We start from the raw sequence: 21915 nt of genomic DNA on the forward strand, positions 1-21915 counted from the left end.
ATAACGATATATCGTTCAGCCCTAGTTGGTATCATTACACCAAGAAACTAATGGAATCGTCTTCAAGGTCATTTCCCTGTGATGAAAACAGCACAGGCCCAACACTCAAGGCAACAGGTTCATTTGTGTAAATATCTCTGAGCTAATTATTGGAGGGAAGGTAACTGAGGTGTATTCACGCATCAGTAATTCCTTCTGTAATTTTATTCCAAGGTGTGCTGTATAATAGGTAGACACACTTCCATTTAATTCAACAGCCAACCTTAAGAAAAAAAAAGAAAAAAAAACAAGATGGCTGCATGGCTTCATTTTGTTGGATTGCCACATTGCAGTAACATCAAAAAAGAAGTATTTATATATTTACCTTTTATAACAAAGATACAAATTGTGATGAATAATATTCAACAGTTTAAAAAAAAAAGGCAGATAGAGGAACTCTGGATCAACATCAAGGTGTCTGATGCTAATATTGGTGTCCTCTGTTCTACAGCCTCATTTGATTTAGACTAAATTAATGAGTCACAAACACATGAATGGTTTAAGGCCAGATTTTAAATTAGTAGCTGTTGCTGTTTCACACATATCTTGTATGGTAATTATTGACAGTGGATGACATTAAAAGTCTTTTTTTATCTACATTACTCTTGATTTAAACATCGACATCGTGTTCTCTGGGTGATTCGAGTGTGACAAAGGTGCACGGAAGGAATCTGTCCAACATACAATTACACATCTACTCTCATTTACAATAGGTCATAGTGCATGAAAAGAAAAGTGGGACCAAAAGCTAAACTTAAAACACTTCAGTTATGTGTAACAATCAGAACGTTGTACCAACAACATACTGACACACAGTAGTATGACACATGTTGGATGGAATCCTGCATGAAAAAGAACACCTGACTGAAACAAACATTCGGCAATAAGGTATCAATAATTAAAGGAAGATGACAGTAGCTATTTAAATTTTTATCTGTAACATTTATTTTGAGTGTCAGCCTTTAGTTGTGTTTATTTTGCTTTGTATCATAAATTATTTGTTTTACTATATTAAAGTTTTATGTCATTTAAAAAAAAAATGCTCATATAAGAACACTTAAATGTATTTGTGCATGTTGCACATATTGTAAATCAGCAGAATTGTTCGGAAAGTGCTCCATCTGTCCATCTGAAATTCAAAAGATTATTGCATTCCTTTGTGAATCTCGCATTTACCTCCCTGTAGCTCAATTAAATAGGCAGTGCTCTTCTTTAACCTTGTCATTAGATAAGTGACCTCCTTGCAAAGCGGCATTATAACACAGTTGCCATGAGAAATGCCGCGTGTTCCTTTCCTCATGTGTCCTTAATTCAGGAGGATGAAACGTCTCAATAAAATGTTGATCTATCATTCATTATCTAAAAGGCAAACAGGTGGACCCTCGGAGAACAGCAGGAGAAACAAAAGAACAAACTGTAGACACAGTTAAATCCAAGAATGAGTTTTATGTGCACTATTAACCAGCGCTAATCAAACAGTTGGAGCCCGTGTGAAAAATGGAGACAAAAGGCTCTGCTGTTGTTATTTCTGATCCAATGGGAGGCCGGGCCTTTCCACTGATCACTTTTAAAAAATGGACAAAGTCATTAGGGTATTTTATTCACCTTACTTAGCCAACAGGCCCTGGGCTGAGTTAGACCCAATTATCATGTGCAGAGCAAAGGAATAATTAAAACAGCAAGGCTTTAAAGTGGGGCCTCCATGCTGGAAGCTGCATTTACATGTGTAATGAGGCTCAGGCCTCTCCTCCCCTTGATCCGCAGACACTTAACCACTTATAGCCCCCGTGTGCCTCTGCAGCGCCGCCAGTCTGCGTCTTTCCAGAGCGATGTCTGGTCTGATCTCCCTCACTCCCACCTCACTCCTGCTCCCATCTGCGAGAGCCCACATTAACCTTCAGCTCCTAATCACACAGAGATGATTAGTCTTCCAGCAAAAGAGATCATTGCTCGCTCCCAGCTTTGCAAAAGAAAAAGGTTTTAATGTTCTCATTAGAGAGAAAGGCGGTAAAATATTTCACACTGTAATTACAAACCAAAAGTACATCAGTGTAATATGATGTTTTATCACTGTTGCTATCACCACATCTACATACAGTTTCCTGTAACTTGGATTGTTCCTAACTCGGACTGTCTAATGAGAAGAAAACAAAATCTCACAATATTTCTTATTTTTATTCATTTTTCAGAATAATATCAGTGTCCTTTCTTGGAGTGACTTGTTGTATAAGTTGTTGTGGGCAGGACTCCCTGAGGCGGATGTCAAGATTGAATTAAAGTGTTTTCACCTGAGGTCAAAGGTTTTCAGACGCTCATTTTTATCCTCGGGGGTAAACCGCCGGCGGCGAGGGCGGGAACAGTGTTCTCCTCCTTGTGATTTTCATACTCTGTGGGGTTTGTTTTGTTTTTCCAAAATGGAACCATTTTCTTCACAATATCCTGAAGGAAAACAACTTTAATGCTACAAAGTTCTAGTTTTCTTAAAACTAGATAAATTAATAAAAAAAGAAACTGATTCTTATTCCACACTGATAAATTGATGCAGGTTTTCTTCACTCCACACTGTCTCAGCAATACAATATTTGTTCGTGATTTACTAATATCCTGCATGAAGAGTGCAAAATTGCACTCAGACACAAATAGAAGTTGAACTTTATCTCTCGTGTTTGAGTCATAAATGTCTCAGGAGTTTTCAGATTGTAAAAAAAAAATGCAATTATTAGGTTTTCAAGTCAAGTAAATCACACTTCTCTCATTCTGTGAGCATGAACTGCTAATATAAGATCTATAATATGATTTATTTGTCTTTCTGATGTGGTTCTCAGTGCATCCTGTTAGTAAATCAACTTCAATCTATATGTGCAAGCAATACTATGTTTGCACCAGTTTCTTACCAGTTTCTATACACCCGAAACCTTTAGAAAATCAGGACTTATTGCAGAAGAAATGCAACATGTTCATATAAGGCTGCAGCAGCCTAATCATAAACCTTCTGATGCAGGATTTATGGGATCAAATGCTTTATTAAAGTTATACATTAAGTTAGCGTTATCACACTTTAAATGTTCAATAATTTATGCAAGAAAAACTTTATACAAGTCAATTAATTATGCACCATGATTTAAGTAGAACACATTAATCTGGTCGGTGCAGTCATATTATTTATTTACAGGCTAGATGTGAACCGAAGTGGACATTTAAAGAGAACTTTAGAGCCAACGTCAAGCCAAACTGAACAGCTGGGCTGTTTTTAAACATACTAGGAGGAAAAAAATGCATTCATGTTTATTATTGTCATTAAGAAAAATCAAGTAAAACACAGTTGGAGACCATTGCATCAAAAAGTTGTGTCTTCCACATTCCTTTCTAACAGTGAGGCAGCAGTTTTCCCTTGCTCCATTTATCCAGCTAGGTATGTTAAAGAATTAAAGTCGCCATGTTCGCCAACTAGCTTTGGCTATTTATGGGCGCATAATGTCTGCAGTTGCTTTCTCAACGCGAGGAGCGTCAGAGGAGTATAGTGTTCTTGATCAAGGAGGAGGGAACTCTTACTGGACAAAAATCAATCCACTTTTAGGCTTCCGACCGGAGAGTCGGGAAAATAATAGAATGTAAACTCAGGAAATGTATGGACAGTCATCTTCTCTACTTGGAGGCATTTCTATGAAACTCTCAGATCCTGTTATATTAATATGTACAAATCAAGTCTACATGGTTTTGCTGAAGCAGAAGGGTTGTTGCCTGTTATGTTAAAGCACTTTGATGTCTCCTGCTTCCCAGCATCCTCTTACTTATTCAGTAAAATATGTTGCCAAAAGAGGAGCCCAGGGGTACGAGCATCAGTCGACAGATGTTTGCGTGTAAATGAGCCTCAATTTTGTTCCAGCTCTCCAGAATGTTGTTAATCAATTTGGAGACTTGGACAGGCCAACGGCTCTCGGAAATGGGCATAATTAAGTCCATTTTTCTTTCACCTGGAATACGGAGATGTCAGACGCCGCCGCGCTGTCCTCCTTCGCCTGATGCATCTGCCTCTGGACGGAGATAATGTGCTCTTTGCTCACTTCATCTGCCCTCTGTGAAATCCGGGGCTGAAGTTAGAAGAGGCGATTGTTGCTTTGTTCGACATCTGGCCTGTTCCACCTTCCTTATTCAGCCCTGCTGTACAGACAGAATTAATTAGAGCCCACATAGTACCTGTTATTGCCCAAGTGAATTGCCTGTCAAGTTGTTTGCTTTAGATTAAAAACTTTCCACTTAGGAGTTGTGTTTAAGTTCCACTTTACAAAAGAAAAACTCAAACCCACTTCGGGCTATTATCAAAACTTCATCATTAATAAATGGTATATAAAATAACCTGCATGCATTTGAAGTGATCAGCGGTGTAATGTCTTCCTATCCATTTGTATCAGTCGTCTTCATACATACTGCATGACACCCCAGTACTTGCCCACCCCCTGCACACACACGTTACTTTCAAACGAAGGCAAGCGTCCACACACCCACACACACGCGCTGCACACACAGCCTTCACTGTCACACGCCTAATGTGTCAGATCAACCCGCGGTTTACTAAGCTAATGAGGAGCGTGCCATTGTTCCCCGCGCCGTGTTATCGCCCTGTCTCGTTCACGGAGTGTCAGCTCGCTGGCTCGGGTCTGGCTTTTTGGTGGAACCACAGAGAAAATCAGATTTACCTAAGCCTTTTAACCGCGGTTGGGTTTGATCCCATTTAGGAATTGGCAACACAACCTATTTTGTTTGTGTTTAGAGGGAGAATGCGAGTGGAGGGAGGGGGAAGGGTTGGCTGAGGAGTAAATAAAAAAAAAAAAAAGAAATGGGTGACACGGACTAAGCAGCTTTTGCTTGGGGACACAGTTCAAGCCAGGGCCATGACACAAATTGTTAAATAGCTTCTTACCTTTTATTTACAGAGGCCTCTTTGGGATTTGTACAGGTTGATATTTGGAGATAAAAAAAGATTCAAAATAAGTAAGTTACCGTAAGCCGGGAAATAGAAAGCCAAAGAGCAGAAGACACATGGCGAACGCAGATTGGATTCACACTTCTATCATGTAGCACACATGGGCACAGCCATGCCAAGAAGGAAATGCATGCTTAATCTGTTCCTAAAGTATTAGTTGCAGGTTCAGCTGCAGAAGAAATACGCCTGTATGCATCATTTTATGTACTTTTCAGACAGGCACTGCTGTTGAGAAAACATTTAGCTTCTGCTTTATCTGGGAAGATTAATTCAGAATACCTTCAATAAACACAAGAAAAATTAGTATATTTTTAGATAATTTTCTTTTTATATGTGCATATAATCAGAGTGAGAAATGAGTCTTGTCTTCTTTGTTATCTATGACTCAGTCAGTGATTGTTGCACATTCAACGTTTTAATAGGGATAACTTTCATTTAGTAAATTATCACCAAGTAAGGTCAAGTTTTTCATACATTTGGCTCAAAGTGCTTTCTTTTCTCATTTCACATGCAGTGAATGTGTGAGAGAAGAAACTCTTCTAGGAACTGATGTTTTCATCGCTTTAGCTCTCATGCTTCAAGGTAGAAAACTTAAAAACAAGGTTTAGTTTTTGTTTTGTTTTTTTCTTTTTAATCAAAAAGGATTCTTTTGTTGGCCCAAAAGCAAATGTTTCCTATGAGCCCATTATTGACTGTGTGCAATATTCTCATTTCAAAGACATTAAAAAAATGAAACCTTAATTTAACAAGAGATTAAACAAATCAGGATTGTGTGAACCAAGTCACACAGAACTTATTCAAATCAAAATCAAGGCAGAATGTATATTGCAGTTTCATTTGCATAAATAAGGTCAGCAGTGGAGCAATTTAGTATGTTAAAGTTGACTATTTTAAAATCAAAACACCCCTGAAGGTGCTTAGGATATAATTTCAGTCAGACAAATACAGCAGGAATATTAGCGTAGGTATTCTGATTGTTCCGTGTAAGATTCAAGTCCCATCTTCATTCCAACTATTTTGAATCCACGTCTCGATTTGCCCATTTTCCCAATCTGCAGCAACTCTCTTGAGTGACACGTGAACACAATCTTTGCCTCTCAGCCCATTCCTCGCCCACCTCGTGGTATTTATGTGACTGAATGCAGAGGGACAGATATCATATAGTGCCATGTATGCAGAAAAAAGGCTGGGTGGAAAGCCAAATACTAAGCATGGCCCGGGGTAACGGAGGCCTGTCAGCTCTGCCGTGCCGTCTCACAGCTGGCTGAGTAGGTCACAGCGACAGATCACCTCAGTTTGGCCACGGCACCGTCAACCTCCAACCCTCGGGAGAGTCGCTTTGAAAAAAGCTAAATGTTAAGCCTTCCTGAAACGCACACTGGGATCACACACACGCGCGCACGTGAGCGCACGCTGACTCACCTCAAGCATGCAACGGAAGGATACGGACACACACAAACACACACACACACACACACACAAAGTCGTACGGAGGTAGTGCACAAATGAAGCAGACCAACACAGACAAGGAAGAAGACCCAGACGGACTCACACTTTAGCCAGACAGTAGGAGACGGAGTGAGTCATCTGTCCTACTCACCAAATGCTTCTTCCTTTTGTCTCACAAATGTTCATGTTGAATCAGATAAACCCACAGACGAGACAGGCATGGAAATTTTGAAGCATTTCCAATTTTGTAAGTTTAAACCAGCGTCTGCAGCACAAGCTTTGAAGGAGAATTACTGAAACATTAGGTTTTAGTGGTTCTCTATTGACCTGTTTATTATTGTCTATCAATTTTTAAAAACCTCAAAGAACTTTTTTTTTTTAAAATGTCTGCCATTAAAAGAACAACCTCTAAATATGCCTTTTGCTGTAATCACACAATCTGGCGAACACGCCTCTGGAAGATGGATGGATTTTTTGCGGTGCGGCAGATGACCTAATATGAATGGGGAAGCCATTCAAAAGTTTCAATGGATATAAGATGAAAAACTTTCTTTCCAAGTAGCATTTCCCATTTCAGCATTGCTTTTAACTCCGTGTCCCTTAAAAAAAAAAAAGAAAAGAAAATCACAAAAAAACAGTGGCGTTCGCCCCTCTTACCTTGAATGCAGTTAGGGGCAATAATACACGGAGACATTGTAATTCTCCACTGGATGCCATGAGGACGCTTTTCACCACTCAAAATAATGGATGCATTTGAAAACACACCTCTGACGCTCACAGTGCATTCCAGGCTCCAGAGATGAACCGCTCACTGCACATTTTAAGTAGTTTCCCATTTTTATTTATTTATTTATTTTTTTTATTTATTTTATCTGTTTATCCATTACCTCCCCGGCGCCTGACTGAGACGGTTGATTTCTGCTGCGAACGAGGAAGCCGCCTCCCTCTCACAACCTTCACCTCTCAGGCACCTCGAGTGGAGATGGGCTGTACTTTTGGGAAAGTCTCCCCTCCTAGCTTTCCAGAGATGCGAGAGATTTAAGGGGGTCAGGAGAGGGGACTGCTAGATAGAAATCTAATTAGGTGATTGTGCTTGAGGGAGCTTCGCTCGCTGCTCGATAAACTCCCACACACTCGCTCTCCTCCTCCCTCTCTCTCTCTCTCTCTCTCTCTCTCTCTCTCTCTCTCTCTCTCTCTCTCTCTCTCTCTCTCCCTCTCCTGCTCGGCTCTCGGTTTGCACTCACCCTGAGAGCTGCCTGAGAAAGTCCCCCCGCTGAGGGCACAGTCGCAGAAGGCAGATCATGGCTCACTTACTATTTCTTCACTTCTTCTTCACTTTCTTCAAAGAAAAGGAGTAGTTTCAATCATCCACTGATAATAAGGCCGTTGCATTCGGTGTATCCTCATCTGCTTGTTATTGTCTTGACATTCAGACTGAAATAAATCTGACAGGGCCTCGAGGAGTGATGACGAGAAAAGATTACTCCTGTTTTGGCGTACAACACACTCAGCTGTATTTTATTATAGATCACCGTGGATGACGGGATGTGTCGCGGCTTCTGCTTTATGACATTGTGTCTGTGTGATTGTGTGAGAGCACACACACATGTCAAGGATGTTGGATCCTGCTCAACATAGCTGACGGCTGTGAAAATCTTTTTTTATTATTATTATTATTCTTTGCACAAATTAGCTTTTTCTACCTTATTATATTGGTTTGGACTATCCTGATTCATTATTAGACAAACCAGTGTTTTGTTTTGTTTTGTTTTGTTTTTTTATAGTGTAGGATTTGTTATGGACCGTATTCACTTGTATAATAATAATAATAATTAAAAAAAAATCTCAAAAAACTTGGCTTTTATTAAAATATTAAAACATTCTATTTATCAGTGCCTTTCATGACGGCCAAGGTCAGTGGTGGAAAGGTGGAGCTGGGTGTCGTCCACATCGCAGTGACACTGTAACATTGTATTTTCTGAAAATGTGGACAATCAGGAGAAGATAGAAAATGGAGAGGATGGGATGTAGAACAGAGCCCTGGGGTCCAGAGGACGGGAGGGGAGATGGCTTGGATGTGAAAGATAATGTGCATCTTATATAATGCATATAATGTAAAATGCAATAATAAATATCGAGATGACTCATCGGGTTACGTCTTATGTGTGGAGGCTCTGGGTTCAAATCTCACTTGCAGAGGCATATATTAGATGCATATATCAAAATGAGGCTGTGGTCTAAAAGTTGAAGAAGCATGGTAATACCCAGGAGTTTTTTGTTTTTTTTTTAATCACTGCCTTGAAATTTAACCATTAAGTACTCAAGGTGCCTCAGGAAGTGCATCCAACACTAAATTTAATCGAAGTCCAATCAGATGAGTCATTGTGACAGCTCATGAAGGAAATATATATATATATATATATACACATATAAAAATGTCATTCTGTTTGGTGACCGGTTTTATGTCGTCCTTAAAGGGATATTTCAACATTTTGGCAAATTGGCCCATTTAGCGCAATTCCTTAGTCATTTCGAACAGCATACTTACTTTTTTTGTGAGGGCGAGCTATTGTTTATTTAGAGGTGAGTCGGGGAAGGTTTTCAGGACGGACACAATGGAAGTGAATGGTATTTTTGGTTCCCCTTCGTCAAACTCATCAAATACACAATCCAACAACCCCAAAACACTTTGGTGAACACGTTATAATCCGCACATTCACTACGCTGTGAAATATTAATGCAAAATTACCAGATTGAGTTGTTTATGCGAAGATAGCTAAGACGGAACTACTTACTAAACATGGCGTCTGGGCGTAGTGATTTCAAAAGAAAAAGTAGTTCCCAGTATTTGCTTCAGTGTATTAACGCTACAATATTATTTGTTGGTGTTCCACAGCGTAGTGAATGTGCGGATTATAACGTGTCCACCAAAGTGTTTTGGGGTTGTTGGATTTTGTATTTGATGAGTTTGATGAGGGGAACCAAAAATACCATCTACTTCCATTGTGTCCGTCCCGAAAACCTTCCCCGACTCACCTCTGAATAAACAATAACTCGCCCTCACAAAAAAAAGTAAGTATGCTGTTCGAAATGACTAAGGAATTGCGCAAAATGGGCCAATTTGCCAAAATGTTGAAGTATCCCTTTAAAATGTCAGGAAATACATTAATTTCAGAAACTTGAATATTACTAGCATCATTCAGTGGCAAGGAGAGGTTAAATATAAAGATGTGCTTTATTATCATATTCAACACTTTCAACTTTACATTCTTAACACCTTTCAAAGCATTTGGTGATAACAGGAACAGGACTGTGCCACTGTTGTTGATTTTAAGAGTAATCATGTTAAATGTATACTTTTTCAAGATTTTGCCAAGACTTCTGTTTACGTATTTAATATTCCTCCAAAATAATGATTCCCAGTTAATTTCAAAGGGTTGCGAATTACGTTCACCAAGCTAATACCTGTTTTTTTTTCTCTTTTTAATCATGTAATTGAATTACTGCTGCGATACAAGTTAAACAGCCATCGGTTTCACTGTTCATTAATGCACTGCTTTGTCCCTGCTGACAAACACACAGACCATGTGTGAGCGTACATCTCTTATAACAAAGCTCTCTTAGTAATCCTGATTGGAAAAACACTTGTGGACGCACAGCTGGATAACAGACCTGTCATTAGAACACGTTCCACTTGATTGAATCACATCCAGCTGCTGTTCGTCCACATTAAACTGGAGGTTTACACGCATGCAGGATACAATGAGGTCAGATCACCTGCAGAGGTGGCTGTAATGCTGTCAGGTTTAACACAACTGTAAGCATAATAAAGTTTTTAATCCACTGTCAACAGTAGTTTCCAGTCACCGACTCGTCTAAAACTAAAACTTTAGGTTGATACTGGATCAACTTATTTATGCCTTAAAATAAAGAGGCAAAAGCTCACATTCAGATATGCCCTGAAATGCATGACGTGCATTTTAATACTAGGTGTAAACAGACAGGAAAATAATCCTGTACAGCCTGGAAATGTGAGGAAATTGCTTATTTTCAGAGGCAATGACAAAACGTATACGTTTAAAACAAGACACTGTCATATATTTCAATTTTTGAGCTCTTTGAATTGCAAAGTGTGAAATTCAAGCGATGACACTTTGCAACTTACGGTAATTTGAGACATGCAAATCCTGACATCCCACAGAATGGTTCGTATAATTCATCTGAACGAGGATACAAGCAATGTGTTGTTCATTTCTGTGTTTTTTTTGCGATTGTCATGTGCGGCTCATGATGGAAGAAGCATGTGATTTACCCTGAAATCATTCAGAAGCAATTCGTAATTATGGAGTAAGCCATATCATCCTAAACAGCCTCCCTGAGCCGTGGCTATGACTAAGCCTGTTCTCTCAATGTGATGTAACTTCACTGCTGAGGAGCCGTTTATTGTAAAGGTTCCCTTTTTTTCACATTATAAGCTCAAATGCCACACAATAAAGGAAGATGCTGTTATGTCTGTAAAATATAGAGTGCATATACAGTGGGACTGTCTGAATAATTAATAAGTACACACTTTTTGAAAGGGCATGATTGAGAAAGATGTTTTGGACAAGATGTTTATGAAAAGTGGGGATTCACTGGAAAGGGCTGGCTTGAAAAAAACAAACAAACAAACAAACAAACTGCAGAGACATATAGACAGTGACAAGAAACAAACAAAAGGAGATTTTCCTCGACTTAAACCAGGCTGCATTTAGTATTTTTAAGCATCCAGTACCTGAAAGAGGGGATGGCTGCTTTAAAAGCTGAGTAATGGCTTGATATATTTGCCTTGATCTTATCTGCTACTTTGAGCTTTTGTGAGATCAGACAAAGGAAGTACAGCCATTGAACAGCCTACTTTAATCATTCTGAGAAATGCCGCACCGAGTCGTCGCTCTGGAGGTTGTTTGTCACGTGTGTCTCCACTGATTCTGAATAGTGCCTGTGAGCGATTCTCCCGTGTGTGAGAGTATGCATGCGTGTAGCTGCAAGATTCGAGATAAAAACCAATGCTCTTGAATGGAAAAACAGAAACACACTTTATTTGTCATTTTCCCAGCTACTTGTAACTTAAACACAGTAGCCATGTTGCAGCATAATTTAGTGATAAAAATGCAAAGTGTGGCGTGAGTGGGTCTGGCAACTCTCTGAGGAGTGTTGTTTATTTAAACTGAATATTAAGAATATAGATTTGTTAAAAGGAAGGCTCTTTTGCCAAGACTGAAAGCCCTTAAGTACATACTAATGAGACTAGCTGATTACAGTGGGAGTAATGCTGCCAATACAAGCAAGAGCTGACGGGAGTGCAATAAACTGAAATAAATACCTGAGCTTTTGAAATAGGCAAGCAAGCGCGAGAAATTATTGAAAACTGACACCGTGGAAAGTCATCTGCAGGTTTGAATCGTAAAAATACATTATTGGGTTTTTGGCGAAATGACATTTGCCATCTGTGCCGCATGCCTGCTGCCTTATATGATAGACCAGGAAACAGCAGTGGATGATGAGGACGAGAGAGACGAGAGCAACACTGCCGTGCAAAACCGCATGTTCACTTTAGAAGTTGAGCTTTAGATTAGATTTTTGTGTTAAGAGTGACATTTGATCGTATTGTACCTACATTAGGTGTAACACCCTCCCGAAAACTGTTCTTTAATACTAAATCTCTGTCTGCATTGTATATAAAAGCTATATGAAGTTCAAACTACAAAAAGAACATCAGCTCTTTTTTCTCAAAAACATAAAAAAACATTTTATGATCAGCACAAACATTGCCTGAGATTTAATCTTTTTTTTTATTTTTTTATTTTTTTTTTTTTTTTTGCAGAAGCAGCAGCAGCTGCTGCGTTTGTTGCAGAAAAAGTTGTGAAAAAAGTTTGTTACTAACAAAAGTTGTACAATCTGAATAAATCTACTATTTAAAATGGAAAAAAAATGTTTTAAACACCTTAAGGCAATGTCTCTTCATTAAATATTTTTTCAAATTCTAAATCTGGTTCATTGCTCTAGATCAGAGCAACCTCACTTACCTCAAGGCAGCGTCCATTGCTCTGGTTCATCACTGTAAATAGTCTCTTTCTATGTATTTAAATCATTGCTGGTGCTCCAATTTTAAATTTGTATACTTGATAAAGATGCATAAAGACTAAGATTAAATTCTACACGATAGACTCTTTTTAATGGCGGTGTTGAAACCAGGTGTAAATGTCATTGGTCAAGCCTGTCACGTGACTGCATCACGTGGACAGGGGAGGTGCTGGGATGGGGCGATTTATGCAAAACTTTAACTCAGAAAATCAACAGATGATTCACGTGAAAATCGGGCTCTGGTCAACACCCGTCGTCCAAACACATGCTGTTTAGGTGAACTGGTCACTCCAAATTGCCTGTAAACGTGAGTATGGCTGTCAGTCTTTGTTTGTGTTTGACTGATGACCTGTCCAGGCTGTACCCTGCCTGTCACCGATCGTCCAGTGTCGTCCGCTTCAGCCACAACAACCAGATGAAGTGAGGTTGAAGATGCATTTTGTACTGTTTGCTTTTTTTCTGTTGTTAGATTGTATTCCTTTTGTCCAGGATTTTCAGAAAATTCTGACTTTTAAACTACTTTTAAAACATATTTTGAGACATCTGGCATTTCTGCTGCACGCTATTGTCTGCAGCTTTTTCCTTTTTTTTCTTTCTTCATTTTTTATTCAGCTCCACTGCTTTTGTTTTCTAGTGCGAGTAAACAAAGGTGAAGGAAATCACAATAATAAGAATGTGGACTCGTACGCCGTGTGCTTGCAGAGGAAACAGAGCCGACGGATGTGATGTGAAAATATCATTTATCAGCTTGTGGTTTGATGCTGACTGCAGAGTAATAGGATGAGAGGAGGATGAATTGTCACCGAGAGCCCCGTGTTAAGGTGAAAGGATCTCCAGGGGCTGTTTGATGTCTGTTCGGCTCACTGTGAATCCTATCTCACCTTATTGTGTCCACACAGAGTTCTCAAAATTGGATCACAGTTGATTTTTATCTTTGAATGTGGATCACTATTATTGCATTAGAGAGGAGGATGACAATCCCATCCGGCCCGGGTGACTCTCTCTCTCTCTGTTTCACTGCACATTTTCATTTTGACTTTGCTCCCCGTCTCACGACAAATAAGTCACATTCACACAATGTCTCCGTCCTTTTCTTTTTGGACTGAGACTTTTCATGATAGTTTTGCATTTCGAACATTAACATTCTTCATATTGCAGTGTCAACCTTCAGGAAAGAGAAGGTTTTTTTTCTTTTTATATCTTTGTGACTGTAGCGCCTTTGAACCGCTCTTTCACAGGAAACCTCAGTGTGTTGTATCCGGGTACAAGCGCTCCACCTCGGTCTCTCCTTTATGAAAGAGACATTTGAAATGCAAAATGCTTTTTTTATATTCATTTCCTTGTTCCCATTGAGTACATCTGAGGAGATAACCTGTTTCTTTGCCGGCGTCGCCCCCATTTTCCCCTCACTTTCTCTCTTGCTTTTGACTCTGTCTTTTTCAGTTAATCCACACCATCAGCGTGGTGGACAGAGACGAGCCGCAATCTGGACACCGCTTCTTCTTCACGCTGGCTCCCGAAGCCTCCAGCAATCGACACTTCACCTTGTGGGACGTCAAAGGTGAGAGTCCATAGATCCGGTTCATCAAATTGTGGTTGAAGAGGAGTTTTTGAGTGGCTGTGTGTTATTGTCAGGATGTAATGGTAAAAAACAGTTTCCTTTATTTTTTTTATGTTGATGTTTGCATTTTTTGTGCATACAGATACAAACAGCTGCTGGACTGACAAATAAATGCACAAATGTTTGACATTATGATGAAACATAAAAGTGAAAGACTTCAGAATGAGATCAAATGTGTGTTTAGTTTAAAGAAATGAAAAGAATGCTCCAGGGCTTTTTTTTTTTTTTTTTTTTTTTTTACTGTAAACCTCAAGGCTGCAGTCTCAAAAACTTTTTTACATATCAACAAAATAAAAAAAAAAAAGAAAAAAAGAAAAAACTAAATATGAAAAATAAAATATGCGGATCGTATTCAGGTGCCAGATGGCTGTATTTTTTTTTTTTTTTTTATCATAACACAAGTGATAAAGTTCACTTCCAGGAGAGTTTAAAAATTGCCAGCGACGGTTTTAAAGTGAGCCAATTTAGTGCGGTTTGCCTTTGATTTAGCATTTACTTCATAATCATGCAGATTTCTTTTAATTTATTACATTGTTTGGATAAACACCACCTGTTGCCAAAGTGAAATTACTCGAAAGTATTACTTTCCAGTGAATGTCTGATTTTCTGAGCTTGCAAATGAACATTTTTTTGTGCATCGTCTTGCTGTTGATGTTATAGTGAAATATACTGTGTCCCTGGTTTGATTGCACTTTTGGAGGTTTTTCTGTGTGAACATGTGTGGTCTTCCATTTCTCTGTTTGCCATGTAACGAGTCAGGGAGGCTTAGATTGGCCTGAACCCCCCATGAACCCTTTATTATGAAATAAGACTATAGAAGATATTTTGAGAAGCTTACTTCACTCTGTTCTGTAGTTTCTGTTTGAACCATTTGTTGTTTCAGATTCACAGAAATGCATGAAATGCAACCTAAATGCACACCTACAAATTGTGTGGAAGCATTTACAACCCCGTGTTCCCCGGTGATGACTTTGCGTTGTTAGGAAAGATGACTTTTTCCATGCTCGCCTGTGTTTTTGCAAGCAAGCTTGCAGATCCCTCGTTTAGAGATGTGTACCTAAGTGGATGTGACATCTGGCTAAATCAAGATTGATCTGACACCAGGAAAATGTCAGGGGAGCAGCCCGAACCAGGGAAATGTCACCATGTGAAGGCTGCAGCCCCGCTCACATGCACAACGCAAACCTTGTATAATGTACACAAACACGCGCGCACGCGCGCGTGTGCGTGGATGGGCAAAAAGTATGACAGAAGTGTCCCTCTGGCTCTGCGTTTCTCATTTCCACAATGGTTCCACAAACCTGCACATGCACAAACATCATCAAACATGCAACACGACATAATAAAGACCACCAGTATTCTCTCTGCTTCCTTTTCCACCGTTACTTCTGTGGAATTAATTGTCTGTCTTGAGAAGCACATGTGAACAGGAGTGTGAATGCCGTGTGTGGGTGAGTTGAGAATGACAAATGAGCACACACAATATATGGATATTTCAGATTTAATGTCACACTTCCCACCCATTGCAACACTACACACACACATGCACACGGAGGGAGGGAAAAAAGTAAAAAAAAAAAAAAAAGATGTACATAGCCATGCCTGCACATCCTCTGGTGAAAAGAAAAGAAAACACCACCTAGACTTTTTTTTTTTTTTTTATCCTCCTACCCCTCACTTTTTTTCTTTTCTTTTTTTTTTTTTTTCCCACTCTGGTGTCTGTTTTCATGGACACATTTGTCAACCTGTCACTTTCAATCTGTCACTTCTTCTTCTCCTCATCATGGCCTCACATTGTGTTCCGTCTCCAAGCCTTGACACACAATGATGAAAAGGCATTTTTCCCCATGTTGCTAAACTCTTTGAAGTTGTTGCTGGCAGTCTCTAAAACAAAAACCCCATCGAAACTGCGGAAAGTTTGCTTCGTCTTGACAAACTTCCATCAGTTCACCATCGAAATGCACCACAGCATGACAAATAAATATATATATTTTGCAAATTTGAAAAAAGAAAATTGTCTATATTTTTTAAAGCATTTAAAAGGAAGAATTTTATTTTTATTTTACATAATAAATACAGGTATGTGGAGTGATGGGCCTCAGGTGGTGAACCAGCGCCTTCCCCTGTATCTCCTGCACATGTCAAGTGTTTTCAAGAGCCCTGCTTTTCCAGTTACTTGATTTCATGCCATACTTATTTAGAGTTAGTTATTGCTCAATAAAAGCACACTGTATAGGGCATCAGAATTGCTGGAATATGTTTTTATTCTCTAGAAATTTTCAAGACTGCACCACCCCCTCAAACTCTGACTTTCCTTTTTAACACAATGATGTAAATTAAGAATCTGCAGAGCAGCGTAAGGACTCCGTGACCTGTGTTTACCTTCATCGGCCGCTTTGTTTTGTTTGTTTGTTTATTGTTTGTGTCATAACTCTAAATTAAGAAAATCTAAATTCAGACTGTAGTTTAGACCTAAAATTCAACTTGTTACATGAAAATGACAGCATACCTTATATGTTCAGACTTATTTAATATATAAATCATTAGGATATGTGCCTCCACTTGAGTCACATGCCTTTTTTATTAACACAACAGGTCTGTACCTCTTCACATAATGTTCCTCTGTTTTCACAGGAATCTTCACAAAGACATAATCTGGGCAAATAACACACTGCTCATAAAATGCTATCACTGTTCCTATTTATCAGTTTTATAGTGCACTTGTTTGTTAAGACCACTTGACATCATTCACATTTAGGTTGTGATATGTATTTACCTAAAATATTAAAAGAAAATATTTAATTATTTAAAACTATTCTGATGAATTTTCTAGAAAAGATTTGCACATTAAGTGGTGGCATTAATGCTGACAATGTGGACAGGCAATAATCAAAAACGAACAAAACCGCCTTTGCTAATTTCCTAATTATTGTGGCGAATCATTGAGATTTATGTGAGATGACCACGCACTACTGATCAAATTCATTTTAATTTGTGATTCTTCAAAAAATTACTTGAAAAATGTAGTTGAAAAACTGTGAGTCAATAAATAAAAACAGCAGCAATAGATCTGCTCTTTCATTACGTTAAATTCTTCTAAAAGAAGAAGAAAAGTTTACGGTTTCATTCATTCTGACTGCTCCCTTCCAGGGTCGCCACAGCTGATCCGCATGTTTGACTTGGAGCAGATTTTCCGCTGCATGTCCCTCCTGATGTTAACCATCGCTGGGGTTCAAATCCCGACCCTCCAGTTACAAGTTCACTGCTTTAACCTCAAGGCCACCGCTGTTCCTCAATTTGACTGAAAACCACATTACATGTGACGGCATGAAGACGGCAGGACAGATTTTCTTCTCCTTTTTTTTTTTTCTGAAGCAAAGAAGCACAGAAAACAATGCCGTGTTAAAGTCAAAAGGACAAACTGAGGGGTGTAACATAAACAGTAATATGAAAATTGTTCTACATGTGCCAGGGGGACTGTTAAGTGACATGGATAACAGTGATATATGTTCAGGGAGATGGATTACTCGCCATCCTCCGTGTAACTCTACCCACGAAGCCACTCTGACTCTATTTGTCAAAGTCTCGTCCTGGATTCTGCTTTGCATTTATCCGTGTCTCTGGCAGAGGTTGCAGATATACCGGCGAAGTTTAATTTCCAACAGTGGCTCTCAGACTCATCCTCTCTCTCTCGCTATTCTTTGCTTTAGAAAAAGAAAAGCATAAATGTTGAAAGGATTTTTCTTTTTAGTGTGATATCATTTAACCTCACGGGAAACCTGACGACCCTGTCAGTCTAAGTTTGGAGTCCTTGAACTGCACAACGCAGAAAACATTTCTATTTCACTTGCTATGTATAACAGTGGTGATTCTTAGTCTGTTACGCTTTAACACTTCTTGAGGAAGTTATTTTTATTGGAATGAAAACGTGACCATCTTTCATTGCCATTTATATATATATATATATATATATATATATATATATATATATATATATATATATATATATATATATATGTTCTCAAAAAAAGCAAAAATAAAATTATAGAAGTACATTCTGCCTGTCTTTTCATGGAGTTGTTTCAAGCCAGACTTGAGGATAATTTATTGTTTTGGAGAAACAAAGTCAGCCATGTGTAATTCTCTGCTTTACCTTGTCTCTCTGACCCCAACCCCCAACCACCGCACACCGCCCACCCAGACAACACAGCCGGCATCCGGACCCAGCGGTCAGGCTTTAACCGCCACGAGCAGAACGTGTACCTCCTGCCCATTCTCGTGGTTGACAGCGGGCCTCCCTCCCTCAGCTCCACGGGGACCCTGACCATCCGTGTGTGTGGCTGCGACACAGGTGAGAGCTGCTGCGCCATTACTAACATTATCGTCACTGTCACCTCCCGTATTAGAGGCAGCAGTACTGAAAGGTCATCTACATTACATTCTTTTGGTCAGCAAACAGATCATCTCAGGATATATTTATCTAAAACAAATAAAAAAGCCCCAAAGATTCAAGGTCACAAATATAAAAATAAGACGGAAGCACTTCTATGTAACACATTGTTTTTAGTTCTTGATGAGACTTTGCAAGGTGAACTGACTCAATCGAGACGCTGTTCTGAATCTGTGCAGTAATCATATTTTTTTTCTTTCGATAACACAGACGGAGAGATCCAGTCGTGCAACGCTACAGCCTATGCCATGAGCGCGGCTCTCAGCCCCGGGGCGCTTATAGCACTGCTGGTCTGCATGCTCATCCTCATAGGTAAGCAGCTGGATGCACTCATGTATTTATGTATGAAGGGCTGTACAAGGGGTAAATGGATGGATGTATGATGGATAGATAAGCACTGTTCATTAGTGTTACTTTTCTGGGGTCATTACTAAGTTGAGCCACTCCGTCAGGACCACCGAGAAATGGGAATGCACTGGTAAAAAGGTAAGACCCCAACACACTACTCCATGTCTTCTACTCATAAAATACCATGCAGCCAAGCTAGTTGTCTCTTAATGGATTGACCGCTTTGAGAAGTTATCCATATTTCAGGGTTGAAACTGCACATGTGGCGGCAGAAAAACGAAGACAAATGACATTAAAACGGAATAAATTTTTCATCTGTCTGTCAAGCTCTGGTCGGAAATGTTGTTTCTGCTCCTCTGGTTTTTATGAGGAGAAGGAACAGGAGCTCAGGTGATGCCTGGCTTAATAAATTATATCAAGTCACTTGCATCCATGAAACAGACAAAGATGGAATGAATAGAAGTGAAATGGAGGTGGGTCGGATGAAGCAAACAGGCAAAAGAGCTACCTCAGCACTCACATCCCCGCGGAACAGCGGGCTTTAAATAGGCAAGGCTTTCCAGACATTCTTGGGCTTTTTTCCACACAGACACATGCACTCACAAACATACACATGCATGCACACGCTTACCCTCTCAGAGACTAATGTTTGGTATTGTCACATTTGAAAATTTTATGAGTTAGCTTCTCGTTCTCCTCTCCCTGTACATCTCAGCATCCCACTCCTCGGTGACAGCGAGAAACGACAATGCTGTCACAGTGTTTTGTCTCCCCGGCTCGCGCCTTTGCACATTTTACATTGTGCAGGCAGTGAATGATGGATGATGTGACACTGTGCCGCGTTAACTGTGACCAACATCGCTATCTTTTTTTTTTTTCTTTAAAAGCTTTTCTAATGAGAGCTGTTAAAACTCTGTCTCCATTAACCATGCCATCCACTGCAGTGAACTTCAAAAGCAAAGCATCATTTATTCATCACAGTTTTAAAAGCTTGAAAAAAAAAAATGTTATTTACAAATCTAAGGCAACCCCTGATGGCTATAAAAACACAGTGTTTGTTGTATATCGTGGTTTCTGTGTTCTTAGCTTGATGGCATCCCTTCAAAAGCCTTTGAGTTGAAAACAATTCTTTAGCCTTTATATCAAAAGAAAGCCAGACCCTGCGCAGGAGAAATAGAATTACAGCAGATAAAGAAAATTTTTCATGGTAGCTTTAGTGAAAGAAATTCTACATTATGCATTTTTTTTTTTTTTCTTGAGGCTGTGGAAAAAGAAAATGATCCCAAGCTTGATTTTCTCTGGTTTCAGTGAATATTGTGGGCTACGGACATGCCACTGTGATTGAGTGATTGGTAGGAAATGAACTCAACATGCCTCATCAAGGCAGTGGAGGACAGGCCAAGTCGGGGCACCCACCTTCTGCTAGTCATCATGAGGATGGCGAAGTCTGCGGGCTGCAGGGGGAGCAGGGAGATGAACAGTGTTTTCACAACTATCATTTGGTGTGAATAACAACACAGGGGTGAGGATTCTGACAGCAATCTTATCATCGCCCCTGCGCAATGCCTGACCCTTTCCCCCGCTACCCAGTGGTACTTAATATACCACATATGCACACACTCAGATTGCCCCTGCGTGTTACACACATCGACTCGCTTAGTCTGATCACTCCACACCTCCAAACTGCAATGCAATCTTTGTGACATTACTGTGTGTGCAATATCTCTCTGTCTCTTTTGCTCCCTTTCTCACGTGCGTGCGCACACACACACACACACACACACACACACACACACACACACACACACACACACACACACACAACCACACAGAGAATGACTACCTAACTGGCCGCTCTCTCTCTCTCCCGAGGATGGACCACCTCTATTACATCAATTGTTGGATGATGAGAAAAATGAAAACAAATTTCTGCCTAATTACCTAACAAACAAACAGTCCCTCCATCAGTTCATTTATAGGCCTGATGTGATGAATCCATTCTGCAGCATCTGCATGCATCCATTCCAATTACCTCCCATCTGCTTGTGATGAACTCCCGCGTGGGGGCAACCAGCGCCGCCCAAGGGTAAATTAACCGTCTTGTCAGGAACGCTTATCGCAACATCTGTACACACGGGGAACAGCTTTGTATGTATAGGAGCCGGCTATATACAGGTACATATGCTTCCAGCAAAAGTAAATTCTTTACACATTGTTGTATTAGCCTCTCTGAAGGCATGCTAATCTCCAAGTTAAATAGATTTTTAATGGCTCACAATTGAAGCATCTGCATTCCTGAAGTGTTATCAGCGAGGAAGGGTTTGTCAGAGGGGAGGTTATCTGATCGTCTTTGCTTCCGAACGTCACATAATGGCACACGCTCTCCTTAGCACAATTTACTGAAGAAGCCCCTGATCTGCATACACGAGGCAGCTCATAGCATTAAGTTTTCTACCTTCCTCTAATTAGTGGGAATTTAGTGTAATTGTCTCAGGGCCTGCTTAGTATGCATGACGGTGTGTGCCACACTTTGCCACAAAACCATGACTTTTCCTTCAAACCCCCGTGGCAATTCATTCGCCCCATTCATGGAGGAGAAGAATTAGCACAATAGTTACAGACACCGCTTCCCCAGTGGAGCCCAACAAACAATATGAGAGAAGAACTGTACAATGCCAGTCGGAGATGCTGCGTGAAATCCAAATCGAAGATGTGCAGAGCTTTTTTTTTCAGTGGAGTGGCACAGCTCGTTAGGCTTGGAGCTGACATGCTGTTTTCAGTCAGCAAAGTTATTTTTAGCTATCTCGTTTTCAAATGATGGCGGTCGCCAGGAAAAGCAACAGGTCATTTGCATGGATCGCATAAACGTAAGGCACTAAATGTATTCTCTTAGAATTT

General features: G+C 39.8%; 1 protein-coding gene across 1 annotated transcript in view; it reads left to right on the forward strand.

The window, feature by feature from the left end:
• The window catches only part of cdh22 (cadherin 22), an 81149-nt gene that overhangs the window by 52598 nt on the left and 6636 nt on the right, over positions 1 to 21915 (forward strand). Inside the window, exons 9-11 of the mRNA XM_030091565.1 lie at positions 14042 to 14159; positions 18421 to 18570; positions 18880 to 18981. Of these exons, the coding sequence (XP_029947425.1) occupies positions 14042 to 14159; positions 18421 to 18570; positions 18880 to 18981 (370 nt within the window). The remainder of the gene's footprint in view (positions 1 to 14041; positions 14160 to 18420; positions 18571 to 18879; positions 18982 to 21915) is intronic.

This window comes from Salarias fasciatus, chromosome 5 (assembly GCF_902148845.1).
Source record: "Salarias fasciatus chromosome 5, fSalaFa1.1, whole genome shotgun sequence".
NCBI lineage: Eukaryota > Metazoa > Chordata > Actinopteri > Blenniiformes > Blenniidae > Salarias > Salarias fasciatus.